Source organism: Mustela nivalis (assembly GCF_964662115.1).
Source record: "Mustela nivalis genome assembly, chromosome: 9".
Taxonomy (NCBI): domain Eukaryota; kingdom Metazoa; phylum Chordata; class Mammalia; order Carnivora; family Mustelidae; genus Mustela; species Mustela nivalis.
In genome coordinates, this window is record NC_139028.1 from 27,584,550 (window position 1) to 27,604,164 (window position 19,615).

The 19,615-nt window shown below is 47.2% G+C and overlaps 1 protein-coding gene across 2 annotated transcripts; it reads right to left on the minus strand.

Moving 5' to 3' along the window:
• Positions 1-1,065: 1,065 nt before the first annotated feature.
• On the minus strand, positions 1,066-16,696 carry HEPACAM (hepatic and glial cell adhesion molecule). Of its 2 annotated transcripts, none has more exons than XM_082683270.1 (7): positions 16,315-16,696; positions 6,115-6,456; positions 5,110-5,391; positions 4,714-4,813; positions 3,969-4,198; positions 3,755-3,825; positions 1,066-3,236 (listed from the first exon to the last, which is right to left on the minus strand). In XM_082683270.1, exons 1-7 carry the CDS (start codon positions 16,673-16,675, stop codon positions 2,934-2,936), a joined length of 1,689 nt encoding a protein of 562 aa, XP_082539396.1. In that variant the 5' UTR covers positions 16,676-16,696; the 3' UTR covers positions 1,066-2,933. The 2 variants fall into 2 exon arrangements, with proteins under 2 accessions (XP_082539396.1, XP_082539397.1); XM_082683271.1 differs by having other exon boundaries at positions 4,125-4,198; positions 16,315-16,691.
• Between the last annotated feature and the right edge of the window lie 2,919 nt (positions 16,697-19,615).

Genomic DNA, 19,615 nt, shown 5'->3' on the forward strand with positions numbered 1-19,615 from the left:
TTCTCATTTGCATTTTTATTTGTGTAAGTTCCATTTTTACGTGTAATAGTTCTATTTTGTTCCTGTTCCACTTGGGTCACTTTTGACAGTCCCCTGTTGCTGGTTCATTTCTACAATTTTGTCTTTTGTCTCTTCAAACATTTCATAGTTATTTTATATTCTAATGTGATAATTTCAATATCTGAGGGCCTTTGGGTTCTAAATTTACTGCTTCTTCTATCAGCTGACTCTCACTCATGGTGATTTGTTTCCTTCTATGTTTAGCAGCCTTTCATGGTCATACCAGCTTGACCTTAATCTTTGAAAATTTTAGGAAATGCCTTTTTCCAGGGAGGATTTGCATTTTTATTTTGGGAGCTTGGGACTCCCTTCTGGGATACCAACTTAATCCAGGAGTCTTGGGCTCAGCTCCCCCACCCTGCCACTAACTGAAGTCTAGTCTTCCATTACTGTGCTAAAATAAACATTTGCTCCTGGATAATCAACATTTTATGAGTGCCAAGTAGTCTAGACTCACCTTATACTTGCAAGCTTTTATACAGGCTGCTCCTTTCCCCTGGAATATGTGTCCTTTTATCCTGTTTCCTCACCTGAATAACTAATCTCTCTAAGACTAAGTTCAAGCCTGTTCTCCAAGACACTTTGGCTGGCAACCCCTAATCTAGGTTAGATGATTCTCTTACGGGCTCTCAGGATCTGCTCTAATGACTTCAGTCATGGCATTTTTCACACTGTATTGTAATAACCTGCTTGCTCACCTGTCTTCCTCCATGGGACTGTCTTCTGGCTAAGGGTCATGGCATAGTTACACTGTTTCCCCAGTGTCTCACACAGGGCCTAGTCCAAGGTAGATCAACACATTGGTTGAATAAATGAGGGAGCACTGGAATGAATGAATGAGTGAATGGGTGAGTGAGTGAGTGCTGATTTGGAGTGGACAACTCGGGATTTGCAAAGACGGTGAAGGATGATAAAGGAAGACGAGAAGCAAAAGGAAAAGGGAAATGACTAGCTTTTTTAAGCTCCTTGTTTTGTTCTCTTTGCTTAAGTGCAATAAAGTTGTCCTTTCATTTCATCAAAAGTTTATTGAACATCCAGTATGTGCTAGGCACTCTGCTAGATGCTGGTAATACAAAGATGAAGATCAAAACAAAACAAAACAAAAACAAAACCACTTCCTTACTTATGCCCCCAACCCCAGATTTAAGGCAGATTTGGCTTGAGCCTGGGAAGCTGGCCCCTCAGGGATTTAGCCCCAAGCCATGGGGTATAGCATGCTCTCCTCCCCCCCTTACTTCAACCCTGCCTCCCAAAACAGAACAGCCTGTATCCCTTCTCCAAGCCCTGCATCTTCCACCTGCCTGAGCAACTTTCCCCTGCAGGCAGGATCTCATTCTGGATGAAGAACCCAAAGTTAGGGGAGCAGTTCTGGCCAAGAAGGGAAAGCCGCAAAGGCACCTGCTCAGTGAGCCTTGGAGAAGTGCACGGGGACAGGGAGCTGGGAGGGGCATGCTGTCGAGGTAAGGGTGAAGGGGGCCAATTAGAAATGTTGTTGCCCTTGTGGCTGGAACAAAACTTGCCCCAGTGTGGAGTGGTTGGGGACAGGGGTGTTTCTCTGTAGGATGGTGGAGAGTGGGGCTGGAGCTCAGGAATTTGGGGTGTGGCCAGGGATGCAAGGACCCCTACAGGCATCAGGGACGGGAGGTTAGAACACAGATGCCCTCCTTCTCTTACAGATTTTTAATTGTCCTCACTGCTCACACAGTAGATTACTGTGTCTCCTGCAAACTGTTCAAGAGGCAGTGACATGGGCATAACCTGGTGATGCAGGGGCCCAACCTCTCTATAATTCTATGCTTGTGTGATTAGGGAGTCTGCCCTTGTCCTATCTCCTGGGATCTAAGTATCCTGGAACAAGGCAGGTGGGAGGCTGGAGGCCAAGCGTTGGAGTTTGTCTCCTTACCATTGTGGGCAGCAGTAAGCCTCCTCCTCCTCCCTTTCCCCACCATCATTCTGCAAACTGGAACCTTACACTCTTAGAGCTGAAGGAAGCCCAAGGACCTTTCCCAGGGATCCTGATTGTTTGAAAGGCTTGTTTTGTAAGGAAGCTAGGGAGAAGGCATAGGTGTGAGGGTTTAAAACAATTTTTTTTCTTCACTTAATCTAGCTTTCTGGGTCACGGGAGTGAGAACCTCCTTCTCTATTGGAATAGAGAAGGAAAGAATGCTTGGTAGCCCCTGACGGAGGCTTTGGGAGGACATCAAGCTCTGGAGGGTTGAATCCTTTGCCCTTGCTAGGGCGCAGGTCAGGGGTCAAAGGAATGAATTTGACTCCTGCCTCACCAACTGGTACGCACCCAGGTACCAGATGCCCAGAGCAGGGCACTATAAGGCACTGTCTTCACAATAATTTCCCGGATGCTCAGAACTGTCCTCTGTGCACCCACTAACTGGCAAGTTTAGGACAGCTGTTCCTTTTGGGTAAGTGGCCTCTCTAATCCGAGCTTGCCAAGAAAGTATCCCGGGAACAGGCGTTGGCTCGGAGGGGAGGAAGGTGGGTAGGAGCACAGAGCTCGGTAGGAAGGGCACAGGAGAGTCATGGGGGTTAGGTTACTGATGTTAGTTTCCATAAGACTCTTGGGGGATTGGGCCAGAAATTTAATAATCTATATGGTCCTAAAAGGGCACAGCCCATACCCACTGAGAACACAGCCGGTGAAACCAGGAGCAAACGCGACCCGGTTTCACCACTTGAGACACTCCTGGCTGCCCCACTGCGTCCCCATGCCTAGGCTGGCCCCCACGCGAGACCCCCGCGCCCTCGCGGGGACCTCCCCTGGCGGCAGCGGTCGCGCCCCCCCCCCACCCCCCAGCCTTCCCTGGGCACCCGCCTCTTTGCAGGGCGCGCCCCCACCCCGGGGGTCCCGAGGAGGCTCAGGCGCTGATCTCCACCGGGCTGGCCTCGTCTTGCTCGCGGATCAGGTGCACGCCCGCAGTCCGCAGTGTGCGCGAGGCGCTGCGCGAGCGGCCGGGCGAGCTCGGGGCCCGGGGTGGCGACGTGTGCGTCCGGCCGGTGGCTGGGGAGCGCGCGGGGGAGCGCGGGTAGCGGCGGGCCGAGCGGATGGGCAGCCCCGGCGAGCGACCGGGTACTCCCGGCGACACAGAGTAGCCCGGCGGGCCAGGCTCAGTGGTGCTCCGAGGCTCCGGGGCGGGGTTCTCCTCGGGCTCCGGGGAGTCCTGCAAGGACACGCGCCGCCAGGGTGAGCGCCCCGTCGGGGGCGCTGGGCATACGGAGCTGAAGGAGCAGGGTTCCCTCTACTCTCCCACCCGGTGCAAGACGGCAGACAGAGGTCTGGCCATACAGACCCTTCGTGGTGCCTGGCAGGTAACAGGTGCTCGGTAAATGCTGACATGCATTAACTTGAGCGCTCTGTGCCCTTAGTCTCCTCTTTCCACTTGTCTGGCCCAGCCTGAGACAGACTCCGTTGTAGATCAGTGGGGGAATCATCAGAGTTAGAATCCTGAGACCTAGAAGCCTAGATCTGCCACTTAATGTGTATTTATTTGTTTGATCCTGGGCAAGTCATTTCACCTCTGTCAGCCTTATTTTTCTGAGCCCTAAAGGGCGGGTGACACAATTATTTCCCGGTTCCTCGGAGTGCTATAAAGAGAGATCAGTTCCACGTGGCTATGGCACCCCGGAACGCAGTAGGGCTCACTGTGTGTTTGTGGGGCACTGACCCAAGTGTGCTCACCTTGTCTTTCAGGATATACAGAGCCATGGGGTTCTTCCGCTCCTGCTCGCCGCCCCGTGGGAGGGTATCCGCTGCGCAGAGCGAAGAGTGGGGGTGGCTGGCGCCGTACAGGACCCTTTCCACCAGCCAGCACCTACACTCTTCGCTCCCCGAGGAGCCGGTCAAGGCCCCGCCACAACCTCCACCAAAGGATCCAGAATACCTGGGGTCCTACCTTGGCTGCACGTCTCCCTGCTCTGCAGTCTTCGTGCACTTGGTGGAGGAAGGGGCCCTGCACAGCTGGCTTCCTTGCGGCCCACTTCTGCCTTTTCCCAGCAGCCCACTGATCTGAGTGCCGATGGGATGGGTGAGTGGGTGGCTGGGAGCTCACCTTCTGGTTTCAGACGGTCGTCGTTCTGGTCCATATATTCCAGGGAGCTCTGCTTCTCCAACTTCCTCTTCTTCCTGCAAAGCAACCCAGCAGCCTCTGAACAGAATTGTCGAGTGTGAGCAGGGGAGGGTCTGAGGGGCAGGGTCGCGAGAGGAATCTGGTGGCCACAAGAGAGGCCTTGTAACAGGAGGATGGGCTGGGGGCAGCGGGAGTGGCAATAGCCAGTGAGCTTTGGAATGAGTCGCCTCTGTGGCTGGCATCGCCGGCAAGTCCCCAAACACTGAGTCTCAGTGTTATTATCTGTAAACTGCGGATAATCATAACGCAGTTCATTAACCACAACCACCATGCCCCGCCCAAAAAAGGTGCCCTAAGGGAAACCATTGTTTGAGGGGAGGGGTTGTTGGGGGTTGTGAGCCCAGAATGTATAGTTCCATATGCATTATGTGCAAGGCTAAGGAGGGATCTCTGGGGAAAGAGGTGCAGGGTCCTGGGGGGATGGGCATTTAAGAGACTAAGAAGACTAGAGCATGGGGTGGGGATGGATGGAAGGATTAGGGCGCTCAGGGTGTGGAACTTGAAGAATTACCCAGACTTTTTGGAGGGTTTCCAGCAGGCACAGACTGTCACTAAGGTCACAAGGAGGAAGATGCCTCCTGTGGACAAGATGATGTAGAGGGAGCTTCTTCCTGGGAAGAGAGAGAGAGGTCGAGAGGTAGGAAAGGGTTCAGAGGGGAACAAGTCTGGTGAGGAGAGCTCCTGTGGCAGAAGGAAGAGAAAAGGAGCCCCAAGAGGCTTGGCTGGCCTATGGCAGGCGGAGCTGGCTAAGCCCACTTCCCACCGGTTGCTGGCCTCCGTGGAGAGCTGGCCCATCCCTGCCTCTCTCTCCCCATCTAGGGGACCTCTGTCTGGGCTGTCCTCAGTCCCTCACAGTGCCGACCTCTCAGGATTTGGAATTCCGAGGGCAAGAAGACAGGGCACTCACTGTAAACGGTGATCTTGATAGGCAGGCTGCGGCCCTCACTGATGGGGTTCTCCACGACACAGCTGTACAGGTCATCGTCTTCCATGAGCACGCGGGTGATGGTGAGCACCTTGTGGTCAGGGGACAGGAGCATTCTCGAGTCATTGAGGAGGGGTTTGCCATCCTTCAGCCAGGTATAGCTGGGCTTGGTGCCGTTCTCGTGCGAGCAGTTCAGGGTGAAGGCCTCGCTGAGCTCCAGCACAGTGGTGGAAGCCACTAACACCTGTGGCCTGGAAATGGGCACTGAGTCCCAGAGGTGGGGGAGCCTGTGAGCAGGGGCCAAACAGTGTCTCCCCTCCACTTCGTAACTCCCCGCCTTCCAACACGTTGCAACTCGATTTGTGGTCTGAGAGGCCCTTTAGGGATCATCAGTCCAATCTTTCCCTATAATCCACCCATTCATTCATTCATTCATTCATTTCTTTACCAATTATTTGTGGAGCACATACTAAGCACAGAGGGTACAATGCTGAATAAGACAGCCATGGTCCCTGCCCTCACGAACCTTCCCTTCCTTCTTCTCAAATGCCTTTTCAAGATGTCTTGAAACTGGCCCAGCCTGGAACTTATTTCAGTTGGGCTAAACCTAGGTTCCAAATGTCTGGGTTCCAGTATTGGCTCTATCACATACCAGCTGTATGACCTTGGGCAAGTTAGTCAACCTCTTCGTGGCTCAGTTTCTGTATCTACAAAATGGGGTAAGTTATATTAACTATGCCTACATTATTATCAGAATTAAATGAGTCAAGATATGCAAAACACTTAGACTAGTTTCTGGCCCACAGTAAGCACTCCGTGTGCATTAGCTGTGTCCTGTCTGCCAAAAAACTCTGATGCCTGACTGTCTCACTCTCAGCTCCCAAGTGGTTTCTGTGTTGGTATGTCTGGGATCTGGCTAGTGTACTGGGCAGTCCCTGCCCAAATCTCAGGACCAGTCCCGTCTCCGTCCCTGTCAGAGCACTTTACCATCCACAGTGAGGTTGATGGTCTTCTCCCCGGTGAACGTGTCATCCGTGATGGAGATCTCAACCTCATAGGTGCCCTCGTCGGCCAGCTGCAGGTCACTGAGAAGCAGGGAGCCATTTTCGAAGAGGCGGATGCGGTCTCGGTAGTCAGGCCGTAAGGTGCCAATGACCTCTGTGCCAATGGACTGTACCACGGTCACTGGCTTGTCCCTCTTCAGCTGCCACTTCACCACGGGCTTGTCACTGCTAGTGCTGCTGTACTGCACGGAGAGCAGGGCTGACTTCCCCACCGTGCCATGGATCAGGCGCACCGGGCTAGTGATGTTCACCCCCTCCAGCGGCTCTGTGGACGGACACCCATGGGGAGAAGGCAATATCAGACCCTTGGCTCCCTAACCCTCTCCATCTTTATGTCCTCAGTTGTCTTCATGCCTCACCCTCTGGGCTCCTCATGCCCTGTCAGTCCTTCCTTCTTAGCCCTGATGCCATCTCCGTACCCACGATAGCTCTGGGCCCCTCTGATCCTCTATCACCCCCACACCCATCCCATTGCCCTCAGTCCTTCTTTTCACTGGCCCTCTCTCTGCCTCTGGTGGTTTTCTCCAGTACCTTTCTCTTGAGGAAGACCTCCAACTAACCCACACACTATGTGCTCCATTCACAGAAACATTTATTGAGAACTTCCCATGTGCCAAGTACTGCTCTGTGTCCTGGGGATGTATCAACGAGCAAAACATAGACCTCAGGATGAGTTTGTCAGATTTGCTTCTTTTTTTTTTTTTTTTTTTAAGATTTTATTTATTTATTTGACAGAGAGAAATTACAAGTACACTGAGAGGCAGGCAGAGAGAGAGACAGAAGGAAGCAGGCTCCCTGCTGAGCAGAGAGCCCGACGCGGGACTCGATCCCAGGACCCTGAGATCATGACCTGAGCCGAAGGCAGCGGCTTAACCCACCAAGCCACCCAGGCGCCCCTGTCAGATTTGCTTCTTGATTGGGGATTGGGAAAGTAGGGAATGGAGAAGCGTGGAAACAGAGATTCATAGAGAAGGGAGTGTGCCACAAGACAGTGACAATAAAGGGGAAGTTTAGGGGCCCTTCTTCATTCATACTGAGAGTCTCCTCTTTCCTTGCCCTGGTGGCAAGGAACACTTTACTAGGCCTGCCCAGGGCTGAACAGTTCTTCAGCTGAGTAGTTGGTTTTGGAAATACACCCAGGCCCCAGCCCAACAGGCAACTCCTATACAAAAGGGATTTGGGATGGGCAGAACAAAGAGTTTGGAATCAGAAGACCTTTACAAGGGCTCTACCACTTCAGGCTATGTGGACCTGGGCAAGCCATCATTCTAGGCCACATTCTTCTCATTTAGAAAATCAGGATACAAGTAACAACAAGAACTTCCTCATCAGGTTCACAAAGGAAAAGCACATCACCTACTGTCGTGTAGTGGAGAGAACACACGAGTGAACATCAGAGACTTGGGCCCTTATTATTGACTTAGGACCTAGGATAAGTCACTTCTCTGTTTGGGACTCAGGTAGGTAAAATAAGTGGCAAACCTGATGTTACAACCACTTGTTCCAGCCCTGCCATTCTGGGATTTTGCCATCGTGTCCAGTGGTTACCCCATCTAGGGTTGGATCTCATATTTCAGAGATCTCTTAGGGGGCTTTGGGACCTGAACCGATGCCATTCATTGGTGTAACATGTCCTTGTAGAACATTACGACTACCCAAAGGAAGGTCTTCTAGAGAGGACGTCAATTGCGAGCAGGGCTGAGTTTAGCTAAACAGACACTTACAGGTCAGGTTCTCAGTCCCTCTGTACCCCCAGCTGCTCTCTCTGATGGTCACTGCCTCTGAAGTTCCCTGTCTCTTTCTCCCACTCTCCCACTCTGCTACTATTTTTTAAATTGGGGGAAGTTAAGTTGTACCTTTCCCTTCTTTATTCTCCTCCTTGAGCTCAAAGGACCCAGCCCAAACCAGGGGGGCATTAAACTAAGAGGTGAGTTATGGAGATCAAAGCAAATGTAATAAGCCTATTCAGTCCATTTTTGGAACAAGCTCTTTGTTAAGGAGTGAGCTCATCACCTTTGAAAGGGGTCGAGGAAAGGCCCATTGCTGTTCTTTCACTTCTTTGTGCTTTTTCAGTTTCCTCCTATGCATAGGGAGGTTGTGAGCCCAGATGATCACAAGGGGTCTTCTCAACTCTGGCATTCTATGATCCCTTACCTGCCAGGTATGTTAGAACCATAAAACCTTAAAAGTGGAAGAGACTATTTGAATGATTAAAGCTGCCATATGTAGGACTATGATATATTCTTTAAAAAAAAAAAAGACTCATTTATTTATTTGAAAGAGAGAGAGCACACAAGAGAGCAAGGGAGGGGCAGAGGTAGAGAATCTCAAGCAGACTCCTTCCTGCACATGGAACCCAATGCAGGGCTGGATCTCATGACCTGAGCTGAAACCAAGAGTCAGTTGCTTAACCGACAGAGTCACCCAGAAACCCCCTAGGCTTGTTATCAAGAGGAGTTTTGATTTGGGGGAGGTAGATGGACAAAATCAAATATTTTCAAATATTTTTTATTGAATATATTTTTTTTCCCATAAAAGCATGTATAAGAATGAAAACAAAGTCTAGTTCTGGCTCAAAGATTTGGTAGAAGAGATGGTGGGGACCAGACTCCTGTCCTCCCCAATAATTTGGGGCACTACTAGGAATCCCGCTGGCTCTGTGTATCAGACTGAAATCCGTTTGATCACATAATACTTCAAATTTCTTCCAGCTCTCAGTTTCTGTGATTGTTTAGGTGGGATTTCCTCCCTAGCCACTGCAAGGTCTCAGGTTTGGCTTGATTTAGAAAAACGAGTTTTCAGAGTTCCCTTAAAAGGCAAATAGACTTTGGTATGTGGGACTTCAGATGGCCCTGAGAAAAGTCATTGAGTTTCATTAAAGGCCATGGTGGTGATGAGTAAATTGTTGGGGAACCTCTGTTCAGGACACAGTTGGAAGCAGTGGGGTGTGTATGCGTGAGGGTTGTATATGCAGAAACGTCCTGCATCAAACTTTGAGGTTCTCCATCCAGGAGGCTGGGAAGTGACAGTCCCAGCTCCAAGGAAAAGTGGAAGGGATTCCCCCTCCCTTTCATCTTCTCTGGCCCTCCCTTGAGCTTGTCCTGTACAAGGTCCTATGGTCCTTTTGTGATGTCTTCCCAGCTCAGATCAGTTCTTTTTGTCAGTTTAAATTCGATTCTTCTGCATAAAAATATTGGAAAAGCTACCGCATATGGATTGCCTTAGGCTTCACCTTCCTTTAGGTGGGCACCTTTCTTGTGTGCAGGAACATGGGTATGACCATGAGTCGCAGGGATGTATGTACACATGTTCAGAAATGAATGGAGCAGTCTTTCCGAGAAGTTAACAAAGAAAGTATTTTGCTGAGCAAACACTGTTTCCAAAAACTCTAGCCAAAATTAGAGTTGGTATTAAGTTCAGGGTTCTACAACTTTCAAGGGACACAGAGAACTGGGACAGGGGCCAAAGCAGGACACAGAAATGAGGAAATGGCTGTAACAACTATGATCCACAGTGGAAATAAAAGGGGCTAGGGCTATTCAACCTTGAGAAGTGATTAACTTAATCATGGTCCTTGAGTCTCTGAGGCATCATTATATAGAAAGTCTCTGTTCCCACTAGAGGCTGAACAAAAGGAAATTGACATCACAGCAAGATTTACCTGTCAACTTAAACTGTGCCATACTGATAGGTGGCCTCTCTCAAGGAGGGTTTTGTCCAGCAGTGACAACCAAAGAATGTTAAGCTTTAAAATATGAGAATGTATATGCCAGTGGCCTTGGATTCCCTTAAAGCCTCTTCCTTTAAAGGAATCATCATCTCTTCATTTTTCTATGTTCCTTTATGCTTGGCATAGTTTTCCTTTTACCAGTATTTGCCTGAAATTTTCCTTTTAAAAGTGTCACTGAGATGATGCCAAACAGGTATTCTAGGATTTGGTCTTTTACACCTAATCCATACTCATGAGCACCATGGGCTGAAGTTATATCCTTTTTTATGGGTTTTTGTCTTGTTTGGGTCTATCATCACAAAGAAGTCCCTCTGGCCATCACAGATACCCTTCTCTGACCTTTCTCCAATTCTATTATTATTATTATTGAGGTGAAGTGAGCAGAACTGCATACAAAAATCCAAGGATGGCGAATGTTTATAGCAGCAATGTCCACAATAGCCAAACTATGGAAAGAACCCAGATGTCCATCAGAAGATGAATGGATAAAGAAGATATGGTTCATATATACACAATGGAATACTATGTAGCCATCAAAACCCCCAAAATCTTGCCATTTGCAACAATGTGGATGGAACTAGAGAGTATTATGCTAAGCAAAATAAGTCAATCAGAGAAAGACAATTATCATATGATCTTTCTGATATAAGGAATTTAAGAGGCAGGGCAGGGAGGTCATGGGGGGAAGGGGTTGGAAAATGAAACAAGATGGGACCAGGGAGGGAGACAAACCATAAGAGACTCAATCTCGGGAGACAAACTGAGGGGTGCTGGGAGGTGGAGGAGATAGGGTGTCTAGGCTATGGACACTGGGGTGAATGAGTGCTATGATAAGACTGATGATTCACAGTCCTGTACCTCTGAAGAAACAAATACATTATATGTTAATTTTAAAAAGGATGGAAAAAAGAGAGAAAAGAGAAAAAGAATCCATGGGTAGCACATAGCGTGGTTTTCTAAAGGGAAAACATTTTGCTTTCTGCTTTTGGTTTTTAATGTTCTTCCTAGTGATCAATGCTCTGAGAATAAGCCCCTTTTTTGTCCTGTCCTATAGGTGCCCTACTGATTACATACTTGTTGAGGTTACTGTGTTGGGTTCTCCTGTTGGTATCCTGTTGAGACCTCCAAGGGCCAATAAGAGTGTGAACTCATTTTAAGTGTCAGTCATTCAGGAACACAGGAGAAAGCCGGGAAACAGAAAGTGTGAAGAAGGCCCTTGGGATCCAGGAAGAGAGAGGTCTTTGTAGCTTTCTATCTGTACTTTAAAGTGTATAGATGTTCAGTGATGTGTATATAGCTAATAGGTATTAAGATGGCACACAGAGATTTACCCTGTTTTAGGTCAGAACAAGCACTGCTGTTAAGCTGTCAACTCTCCCAAACTGACTTATAAATGTAATACAATACCAACCAAAATTGTAGGAGGTTAACCTTGTGATAGTGCACAAGACTAGACAAACAGATTAGTGGAATAGAACAGAGAGTCTAAAAATAAACTTATATATGACCACTTGACTTATGAAAAGGTGATGCTTCAGTGCTCTGGGGGGAAAGGATTCTTTCTGCAATAAATAGTGCCAGGCCATCTAGGAAAGAAATGAATCTTGATCCTTACCTCACACCTTACACAAACGTCAATTCTACATCAATTATGGATCTAAATGGGAAAGGTAAAACAACATTAAAAAAAAAAGGGGGGGAAACATAGGAGAATATCTCTGTGCCTTGAAGGCAGACAGATTTCTTAGAACACAAGAGTGAAACCCATAAAAGAAGGAAGTGATACATGAACACAATAAAATTAAGAGTTTCTGTCATTAGAAGATACCAATAAGAGAGTAAAAGACAAAAAAGAGAGAGAGAGAGTGAAAGGCAAGCTGCAGGATGAGAGATATTTACAAGGCATATATCCTACAAACGACTTGTATCCAAAGCATATTTCTTAAACTACAAATCAATACTTTTTTAAAAATCCAGAAAACTTAGTAGAAAATGGGCAGAAGACTTAGAAGAGGTACTTCTAAGAGGTACTTCTAACTATCCAAATAATTAATAATGATATGAAAAAGATACAACCTCCTTAATAATAATAATGGAAAAGGAATTTTAAACCATAATTTGATACCACCTCACTAGTCACTAGGGTGACTACAATGAAAAAGAGACACATATAGTTGCTGGTGAAGATGTGGCATGTCTGGAGCCGCTGGTGGGAAAGTGGATTGATCCAATCACTTTTGAAAATTGTTTGACCATATCTACTAAAGTTAAATACACACATATAACTCAGCAGTTTGACTCCTAGGCATATCCCAAAGAAATGCGTACACCTGTTCACCAAAAGACAGGTACTAGAGTATCTTAACAACTGTCTCAATAGAGCCCCAAACTAGAAACAACCAAAGTGTCTATCAAAGTTGAATAGAAATATAAACTGTGGTATATTCCTACGATGGAATACTATAAGGCACTGAAACCAAACACATAACAATTTCAACAGCAACGCAAATGGATCTTACAGATTTGGTGTTCAGCGAAAGCAGATACAAAAGAATGCATGCGTACAATTCCACTTATACAAAGTTCAAAGACATGCAAAATTCATCTGTATTAGAAGTTAGGATACCACTGTAACCAACCCTGGAGGGCAACGGTAACTGAAATAGAATGCACATGATTCTGAGGTGCCGAAGTGTTCTATTTCTTGATCTTGGAGTCTGGTTCCATGGGTTCATTCACATTTTAAAGGTTCTTTAAACTGTATCCTTAGGTTAAATGCATTTCCATACATAACTCTCTGTTAGAAGAAAAAGATAAGACCTACAATATGGAGGTAATCTTAGGGCTAAATGGATAGAAGCCAGGTGAGGGACTTCTTCCTCTTGGGCTCCTAGAGGATGGAATAATTCTAGGATCTCAGAAAGTAAAATGTTGCCAGTCGGATTATTTAGATCTATGGCATGCCATGTTCATGTCTGTATATAGGTGTTCTAGCCTCTAGAAAAAACCTTGTTTGAATGTTTCATGAATTGGGCTGTGATCAGTTTAGGAAAGCCTCATTTGTCAATGTTAGGGACAAAGCATTAAAGACTGAGTGTTGGGCACCTGGGTGGCTAGTCTTTAAGCGTCTGTCTTTGGCTCAGGTCATGCATGCATGATCCCAGAGTCCTGGGATCGAGGCCCACACATCAGGCTCCCTGCTCTGCAGGAAGCCTGCTTCTCCCTCTCTGCTCCCCCTGCTTGTGTTCCCTCTCTCGCTGAGTCGCTCTCTGTCAAATAAATAAATAAAATCTTAAAAAAAAAAAAAAAGAAGACCGAGTGTTTCTTACCCCCTTTAAGTGCTGATCATAGAAAACTACATTTCCCAGACTTTTTTGCACTTAGATATGGCTATGTGATTGACTTCCAGCCAATAGAAGCAGTGGAATTTATAGGTACCACTTATAGTTTAGAAAAACCTCTCTCCTGTTGTTCGTTTTCTGGTTGTTTTGTTTTGTTTTGCTTTGTTTTTGTTTGTTTGTTTTTTAATTATTTACCTGAAAGAAATGGAGAAAAACCTCAGGGTAACAGGGTGACTACTGAAAACACATGTCAGAATTGATAGAGAGCTTTATCAACTTGGTCCCTGAGAACTTCACGGAACAGAGCTCTTCCTCATCCAGGCCTGGACTGGAACTGTATTGTCCTATTACATAGTAATATGTACTATTACATGGAACTTAAATTTTAGAACATATTTGTTACAGAAGATGGCATTTTCCTAACATAGTGAGCATGGCAGAAATTTCTTGTGGGATCTTAGCTCTTTGTTGTTCTCTCAGCAATACCATGGCCCAAGCCTGCACTTACCTCTTACCCATTGTAGGTCATAACTAATATCCCACCAGCCTAGTTTTTATGTTGTGCTCTATTTACTGGCTCACATTTTCCCACACAGAAGATCCGTGGTCACCTTTTGTTTTTACCTGGTCACACTGACACTCAAGGTCTTTCTATAACTTTTTTCCTTACCATTTGATGACCTGAAAGAATTTAAGGACAGCTCTGACTTGTGTATTTCCCTGTGTACTTTGTATTCTCAATTCACTGCCTCCGTATTTTCAGCTCTGGTGGTTCCTTCCACTCACTGTAATTTCTACCGAGACCACTCTCACTAAGGTGAATAGTTACCTCTGAATTGCCATCTCCAACAAACCCTTTTAGTTGTAATATAATAATAACGGGTGAACTATAATTGGTTCTTGATATACTGGAACTCTTTGACACATTTGATGCTCATTCTCCAAAAAACTCCCAACTCCCCTAACTTTTTGGACACCACAGTCTTTTAGTTCTCCCTCTGTCTCTCTCACTGTTCCTTCTTGGCCTTCCCAGAGGGCCTTTTTCCCCCTCTACCTTCTGCTACAAATCTTGGGGTTACTTGGGGTTACTTGTTTTTCCATGTTCAGCCCATTTTCTCCTCCTAGGTGATATTATCCATTCTCATTGTTCTGGATTTCACCTATAAGCTGACCTCTCTGCCCCCCACCCTCACCCCTGCTTTAGGCTATTTCACAATTTCCCATAGATGTCTCATGGGCATGTCAACCTAAGTACAGAGAGTACTCATGATCATACCCCCAAACCTGTCCCAGGTGTCACTTCAGGTTTCACACAGAAATCCTACTGCCCTCTCTGGATCCTCCCACTTCCTGTCAATCACTAGGTCCTGACCTTCCCTCCAAAATACTGTCTCCACATGCCCTGTTCCCCCTATTTTTATCCTAATTCCAGCTCATGTTATTTCTCTTTTGAACTATCGCAATAGTCTTGTTATCAGTTACATTGTGCCCCCCCGCAGCCCCAAATTGGTATGTTGAAGTCCTGACCCCCAGTACCTCAAATGGGATCTTATTTGGCAATGGGGTTATTGCAGATGTAATAAGCTGAGATGAGGTCATACTGGAGGAGAATGGGCCCCTAATCTAGTATGACTCATGTTCTGATAAAAAATGGAAATTGGACACAGACACAAGCATAAGAGAATGTCCTGTAAAGAGAAAAGTTCTGCTGCCCCAGCCCAAGAACTACCTAAAGCCAGCAGAGAGGCCTGGAACAGATCCTTCCTTCGCACCCCAAAGAGAATCTGACCTTGATCTCAATGTTTTAGCCTGCAGAACTGTGAGACTAGACATTTCTGCTGTTTAAGCCACCCAGTGTGTGGTTCTTTGTCCCAGCAGTCCTAGCAAATGGGTACAGGCTTCCCTGCCTATCTCGTTTGCCTCCAGCTTCTTCCCCAATGCCTCGCCGCGGAACGAGCTCTCCGAAACACAAGCCATCCAATACCCACTCTCCCCCTTCACTGTTTACAGATTATGTCCCAGGTTCCTTAGTATGGTTTACAAGGCTCTTGCCAAATTGACATTTTCCTCTCCAGCTAAGTTGAGTGGCTGGGCTGCCCCCAAATGCGTGGTGCCATTTCAAAATATTGACTTTTGCCCATTTCCCCAACTATAATGCCCGTTCCCACACCTATTTAGTATTCTCATCCTTTAAAATTTAGTGCAGACATTCCCAGGACGCCTGTCCAAATATGCCTCCCCACCCCACCCTCCACCACGAGCACCAGCTTTGTGGATGGGGTAGGTGACATCTCTCTGATCCCGGGCCTCCTCTGTGTATCAGACACATAGGAGTTGCTGCATTTTATTAGAATGATCTTTGCATTGGTTTGCCCCAGTAAACTGTGAATTGCCAGGCTCTCTGGAGTAGTGTGAGTGTGTGTGTGTGTGTGTACACGCCCATGCCCGCACACACACATACACAGAAACACATCTATTTAAAGTAAGATCGGTTCTCTAAGGAGTTGGTAGGGGGCAGTACAGAAGGTAGGGGTCTATGGCACGGGGTGAGTTATGGATAGATTGGTGTGATTTCCAAAAGCCAAAAACCAAAAACCAAAAGGCTCATTATCTCCCAAGCTTATTTCATCTCCCTTGCTGTTTTACACTCAGGGCAGCCGGGGTGGGGGTTGGGGAGGCACAAAACCCAGATCTCCCCCACCTCTCCAAGCCCCATCATGATCCCTTGGAAAGAACGCCGGACTGGCCCACGCCAACAAGACATCCCATAAGAAATGGCCCACTGCCCTCTATCTAATGTACTGAATGCCGTGGGAGCTCCAAAGTCATGCAGCCTTTTGGGGGAGGGGCGCAGGGGCCGGGCGGGAGGCACAGAGAATGAAGAAATACATTCAACACTAATGCCTGAATTGACTGAGATGCTTCCCACGGCCGCTTAGCTCTCTCCCCTCCTCCCACCTTAAAGGCATTCTGACCTTCAGCTCTCCCTCCCTCCCTTTTGGAGATAGCGGGCCCCCTCTCCAGACCCTCTCTTACTCTTCTGGTCTCCTACCTGTCTGGATCAGAAGAAGGTAGACAAAAGGAGTGAGGCTCAAGGCACTGAAGGCTCTGGATGGGGCTCCCCTTTCTCTCTTCATTTTGGGTGGCGTTCTCCAGCTCCGGCGCACACAATTAGCATGATTTCTCCACTCTGGGCACGTCCCTTTGTACCACTCGGAGTTTCTCTGCCCGAGCACAACCCTGCCAACTTCCCTCTGAATACACAGAGCCCTGTGTATTGCTGGACTTGTTCTTTCCTCTCTTTCAGACCAGGCATTTTCTAGTTTCAAAGCACTACATCCCCGGGTCGGAAGGGGGTATCTGCTTAGGATATGATCCTCAGTGCGGGTTCTCATCGGATGGGTCCCATCCATTCTTTGCCTGCCTGTGCTGAGCCCCACTACCTACCAGGGGGTGATGAGGATTGGGGCTCAGTGAGGGGACTGGCCTGGGACACACACTGAACTGGATCTTGTGTCCCAACCTCCCCTGTCTCCACTTCACCCTCCGTGTTCCTGCAAAGGAGGGCGCGTGCCCGGGACAGACCTCCAATGAGCTCTGAAAAAGGAGGGAGAGGAGCTTTTAAAAAGCCCGGGGAAAGATAGACTCCAGAGAACCGCTGAAGAAATGGAAAATCCCTGTTCCTCCCCCAGGAAGAAGATTGGAAAATGGCTCGAATTCTATTATTTTCCTACCTGTCCACTTCCTGCCTGGCACTCTCTCTCCTATCACAGAACCACATAGATGCTGGGGACCTTTTTCCAGGAACCACTTTGTTCACTCCCCTGCCTCCAGCCAATTTTCTGGAACATGTCAGAACACAGATGAAGGTACTACTCTAACAGCCAGGATCCTGGTTCTGTTAGCAGCTTTGCTGCCTACTTATCTCCTCTTGTCTCGAGGATGTGATGAGAAGTATCCTCGCTCCCCCTGACCCCTGACCCCTGACTACTGTGTCCACACCTCTTCGGGAGTGCTGTCAATGGAATGTGTGCTTACGAACTGTGATGTCTTGGGATGGGCTTATAATCTCCTTAAGCCTCCAATTCCACATATTCTTTGTAGGGTACGTAACTTCGTTGTGGGATTTGTTGAGAGAATCAACAATAACTCAGTACAGTGGAGGGCCCTGGAAACTCTTTGTTAGGTAACATTTTAAACTTAAAAAAAAAAAAAAAAGCAACCCCACTGCCTCTTCTTTTCTTTCATTCCTGTAGCAATCTTTATATTTTGATGAGATCAAAGTTTACAGCTCCCCTCTTGGTTGTCTCCGAGCCTGGTCTTAGTCTTGTAAATGTGGTAGCTCCTTCTCAAAGGAGTCTTGTTCCATATTGGAGAAAGCCTGAGTAGGCCAGTTTTTGAGAACGGAAGACTCATTGCATAGCTCATCTGAGCCAAAGGTTGGAGAGTCAAGGAGAGAAGCACTGGTTTTGAACTTCATGAAGGAACTCCAAAAAAATATTCTGAAATACATAAAGATTCCTTTTTTTTTTTTTTTTTCCATTTTGCATTTCTGTGTCTATGACTTTTCCCTAGACTTTTGCCTCTGGTAAAAGTTAGCATGGTTTCAGTAGACCTACAATGAAAAGGAAAAAGTCAAGATTAAGCTTCTGACATCTAAAACAGTGTTTGAGAGGCAGCAGCAAGACAAAAGGCTTATGAGCCAGTCTTTGTAAAGAACAAAGGATATTTTAATTTCCTTTAACTATCACTTCCACCTATCACGAGCAACCTGCGGACAGACTCACGAGTTCTTCTGCTGTATAGTCTAGATAAAAGGCCTCTTGTGTCTGTGAGGGCTAGGCCTTGAGGCTTATTGTCTGAGGGTAAAGGAGGATATGATGTTCAGGAAATAGAAAGTCTGGAGGCCACCTTTTTTTAGCTTGAAGGACGATGGCAAGAAAAATGTGAGAGCTGGAGACCTAGGCGGAATCAAACTTCTCAGCATCCTCCCCTCCCCTTCCCTAGGGGTGGACCTTAAGCTCCTTATATCCATACAGAATACGCAAGTGACCCAAAGTATTCACAAGCTCCCTTAAGGGGACTGAGAAGTGCCCAGAGGACAAAGAACTGGCGACACCTAGGACCTGCCAGGCCTTGGGAAGGGTCGGCATGTGGCTCAGCAGGGAGTAGGGAAAATGCCAAACACGTCCACAGACCCCAGCTCCGTCCTTGTCACGAGGTCTCCTAAGCCATACCGCATACACTCACCCCAACTCTCCTTAGACAGGAGCTGGGTTGGGGGAGGGAACTAAACACATTGAATAGTAGTTACATAAGTTGTTCCAGCAGTGACCAAGCCTCCTCAAGATAATGTCAAAATAGATGGGTCAGAATGAGTTTACCAGGATGGATTCATATGTAACTTTTCTCTGCTGCCTGGGGGCCGTGAGGGGGCACAGGTGGCGGGTCACAGCAACCAGCCACAAAGGCATAAAGGGACTGTGGTTGCTTTGCGTGTCAGGGTATCCAAGGAGCAATCCTGCAATTTTTCTCCACGTCCTTCTAAGATGAGTAGACCTAAAGGAGCTTATGTTATGGGCCTACACATCTTTCTCTCTTCAACCAGTGAGGGCTCTGATTGAAGGACTATGTCTTACTGGTCTCTGTAGTCCTACAGCCTAATATAGGACTGGGCACATAGTAGGTTCTCAGCAAACAGTTGCTGAATATGACAGGGATGAGAACTTGATGGGGGGGCCGGGGCACTCCTTAAGCAACTGGATACAAGGTCAGGGAGCTGGGACAGGGGCGTGAGGGCAGGGAGGGCACCAAATATCGACTACCGTTGACAGACCAGTTTGGGAGTACATATGAGGCACATCTTTGTGAATTCCCAGAAATAACTGGGATTCACTTTGTGGGGGTGGGGAGGGCCTTCCTCATCAGATAAGCAACTGGGTTACATACACATAAGGTCAAGCCAACTTGATTCCACACATAACATAACGTTTATCTCAGCTGTCCTCCATTACCTTGCATATGCTCCTTGGGTGTGTCTGTCTCATCTAATTGTTGAGGGTAGACTAGTCTTTGATTTTATGGGGATATCCAGATTCTAAGTATTACATTTCTTCAACGTCAAATGTCTATTTATACGTGTCGGTCTGATGAGTTCGGAGCTGAGGGACAGGAAAGAATTCTTGAGATGTCTTTGGTGCAAAATGGTGGTTTATTAAAGCACGGGGACAGGACCCATGGGCAGAAAGAGCTGCTGCCCCAGGTTTTGTGAGGAGTGTTCCATTATATACTTGCAAGTTGGGAGGGGGTGAGGGATGGCTTAAGTCTCTAAGAAATCTTTGAAGCAAGGTTTC

Bases quoted from the DNA above. Each gene is read 5' to 3' on its own strand.
- HEPACAM (XM_082683270.1), bottom strand. From the start codon at position 16,675: ATGGATGGGACCCATCCGATGAGAACCCGCACTGAGGATCATATCCTA. The intron at 6,457-16,314 runs GTAGGAGACCAG...GTCCGTCCACAG, and splicing joins CCTTCTTCTGATCCAGACAG to AGCCGCTGGAGGGGGTGAAC. The intron at 5,392-6,114 runs GTAAAGTGCTCT...TCTGGGACTCAG, and splicing joins CATCAACCTCACTGTGGATG to TGCCCATTTCCAGGCCACAG.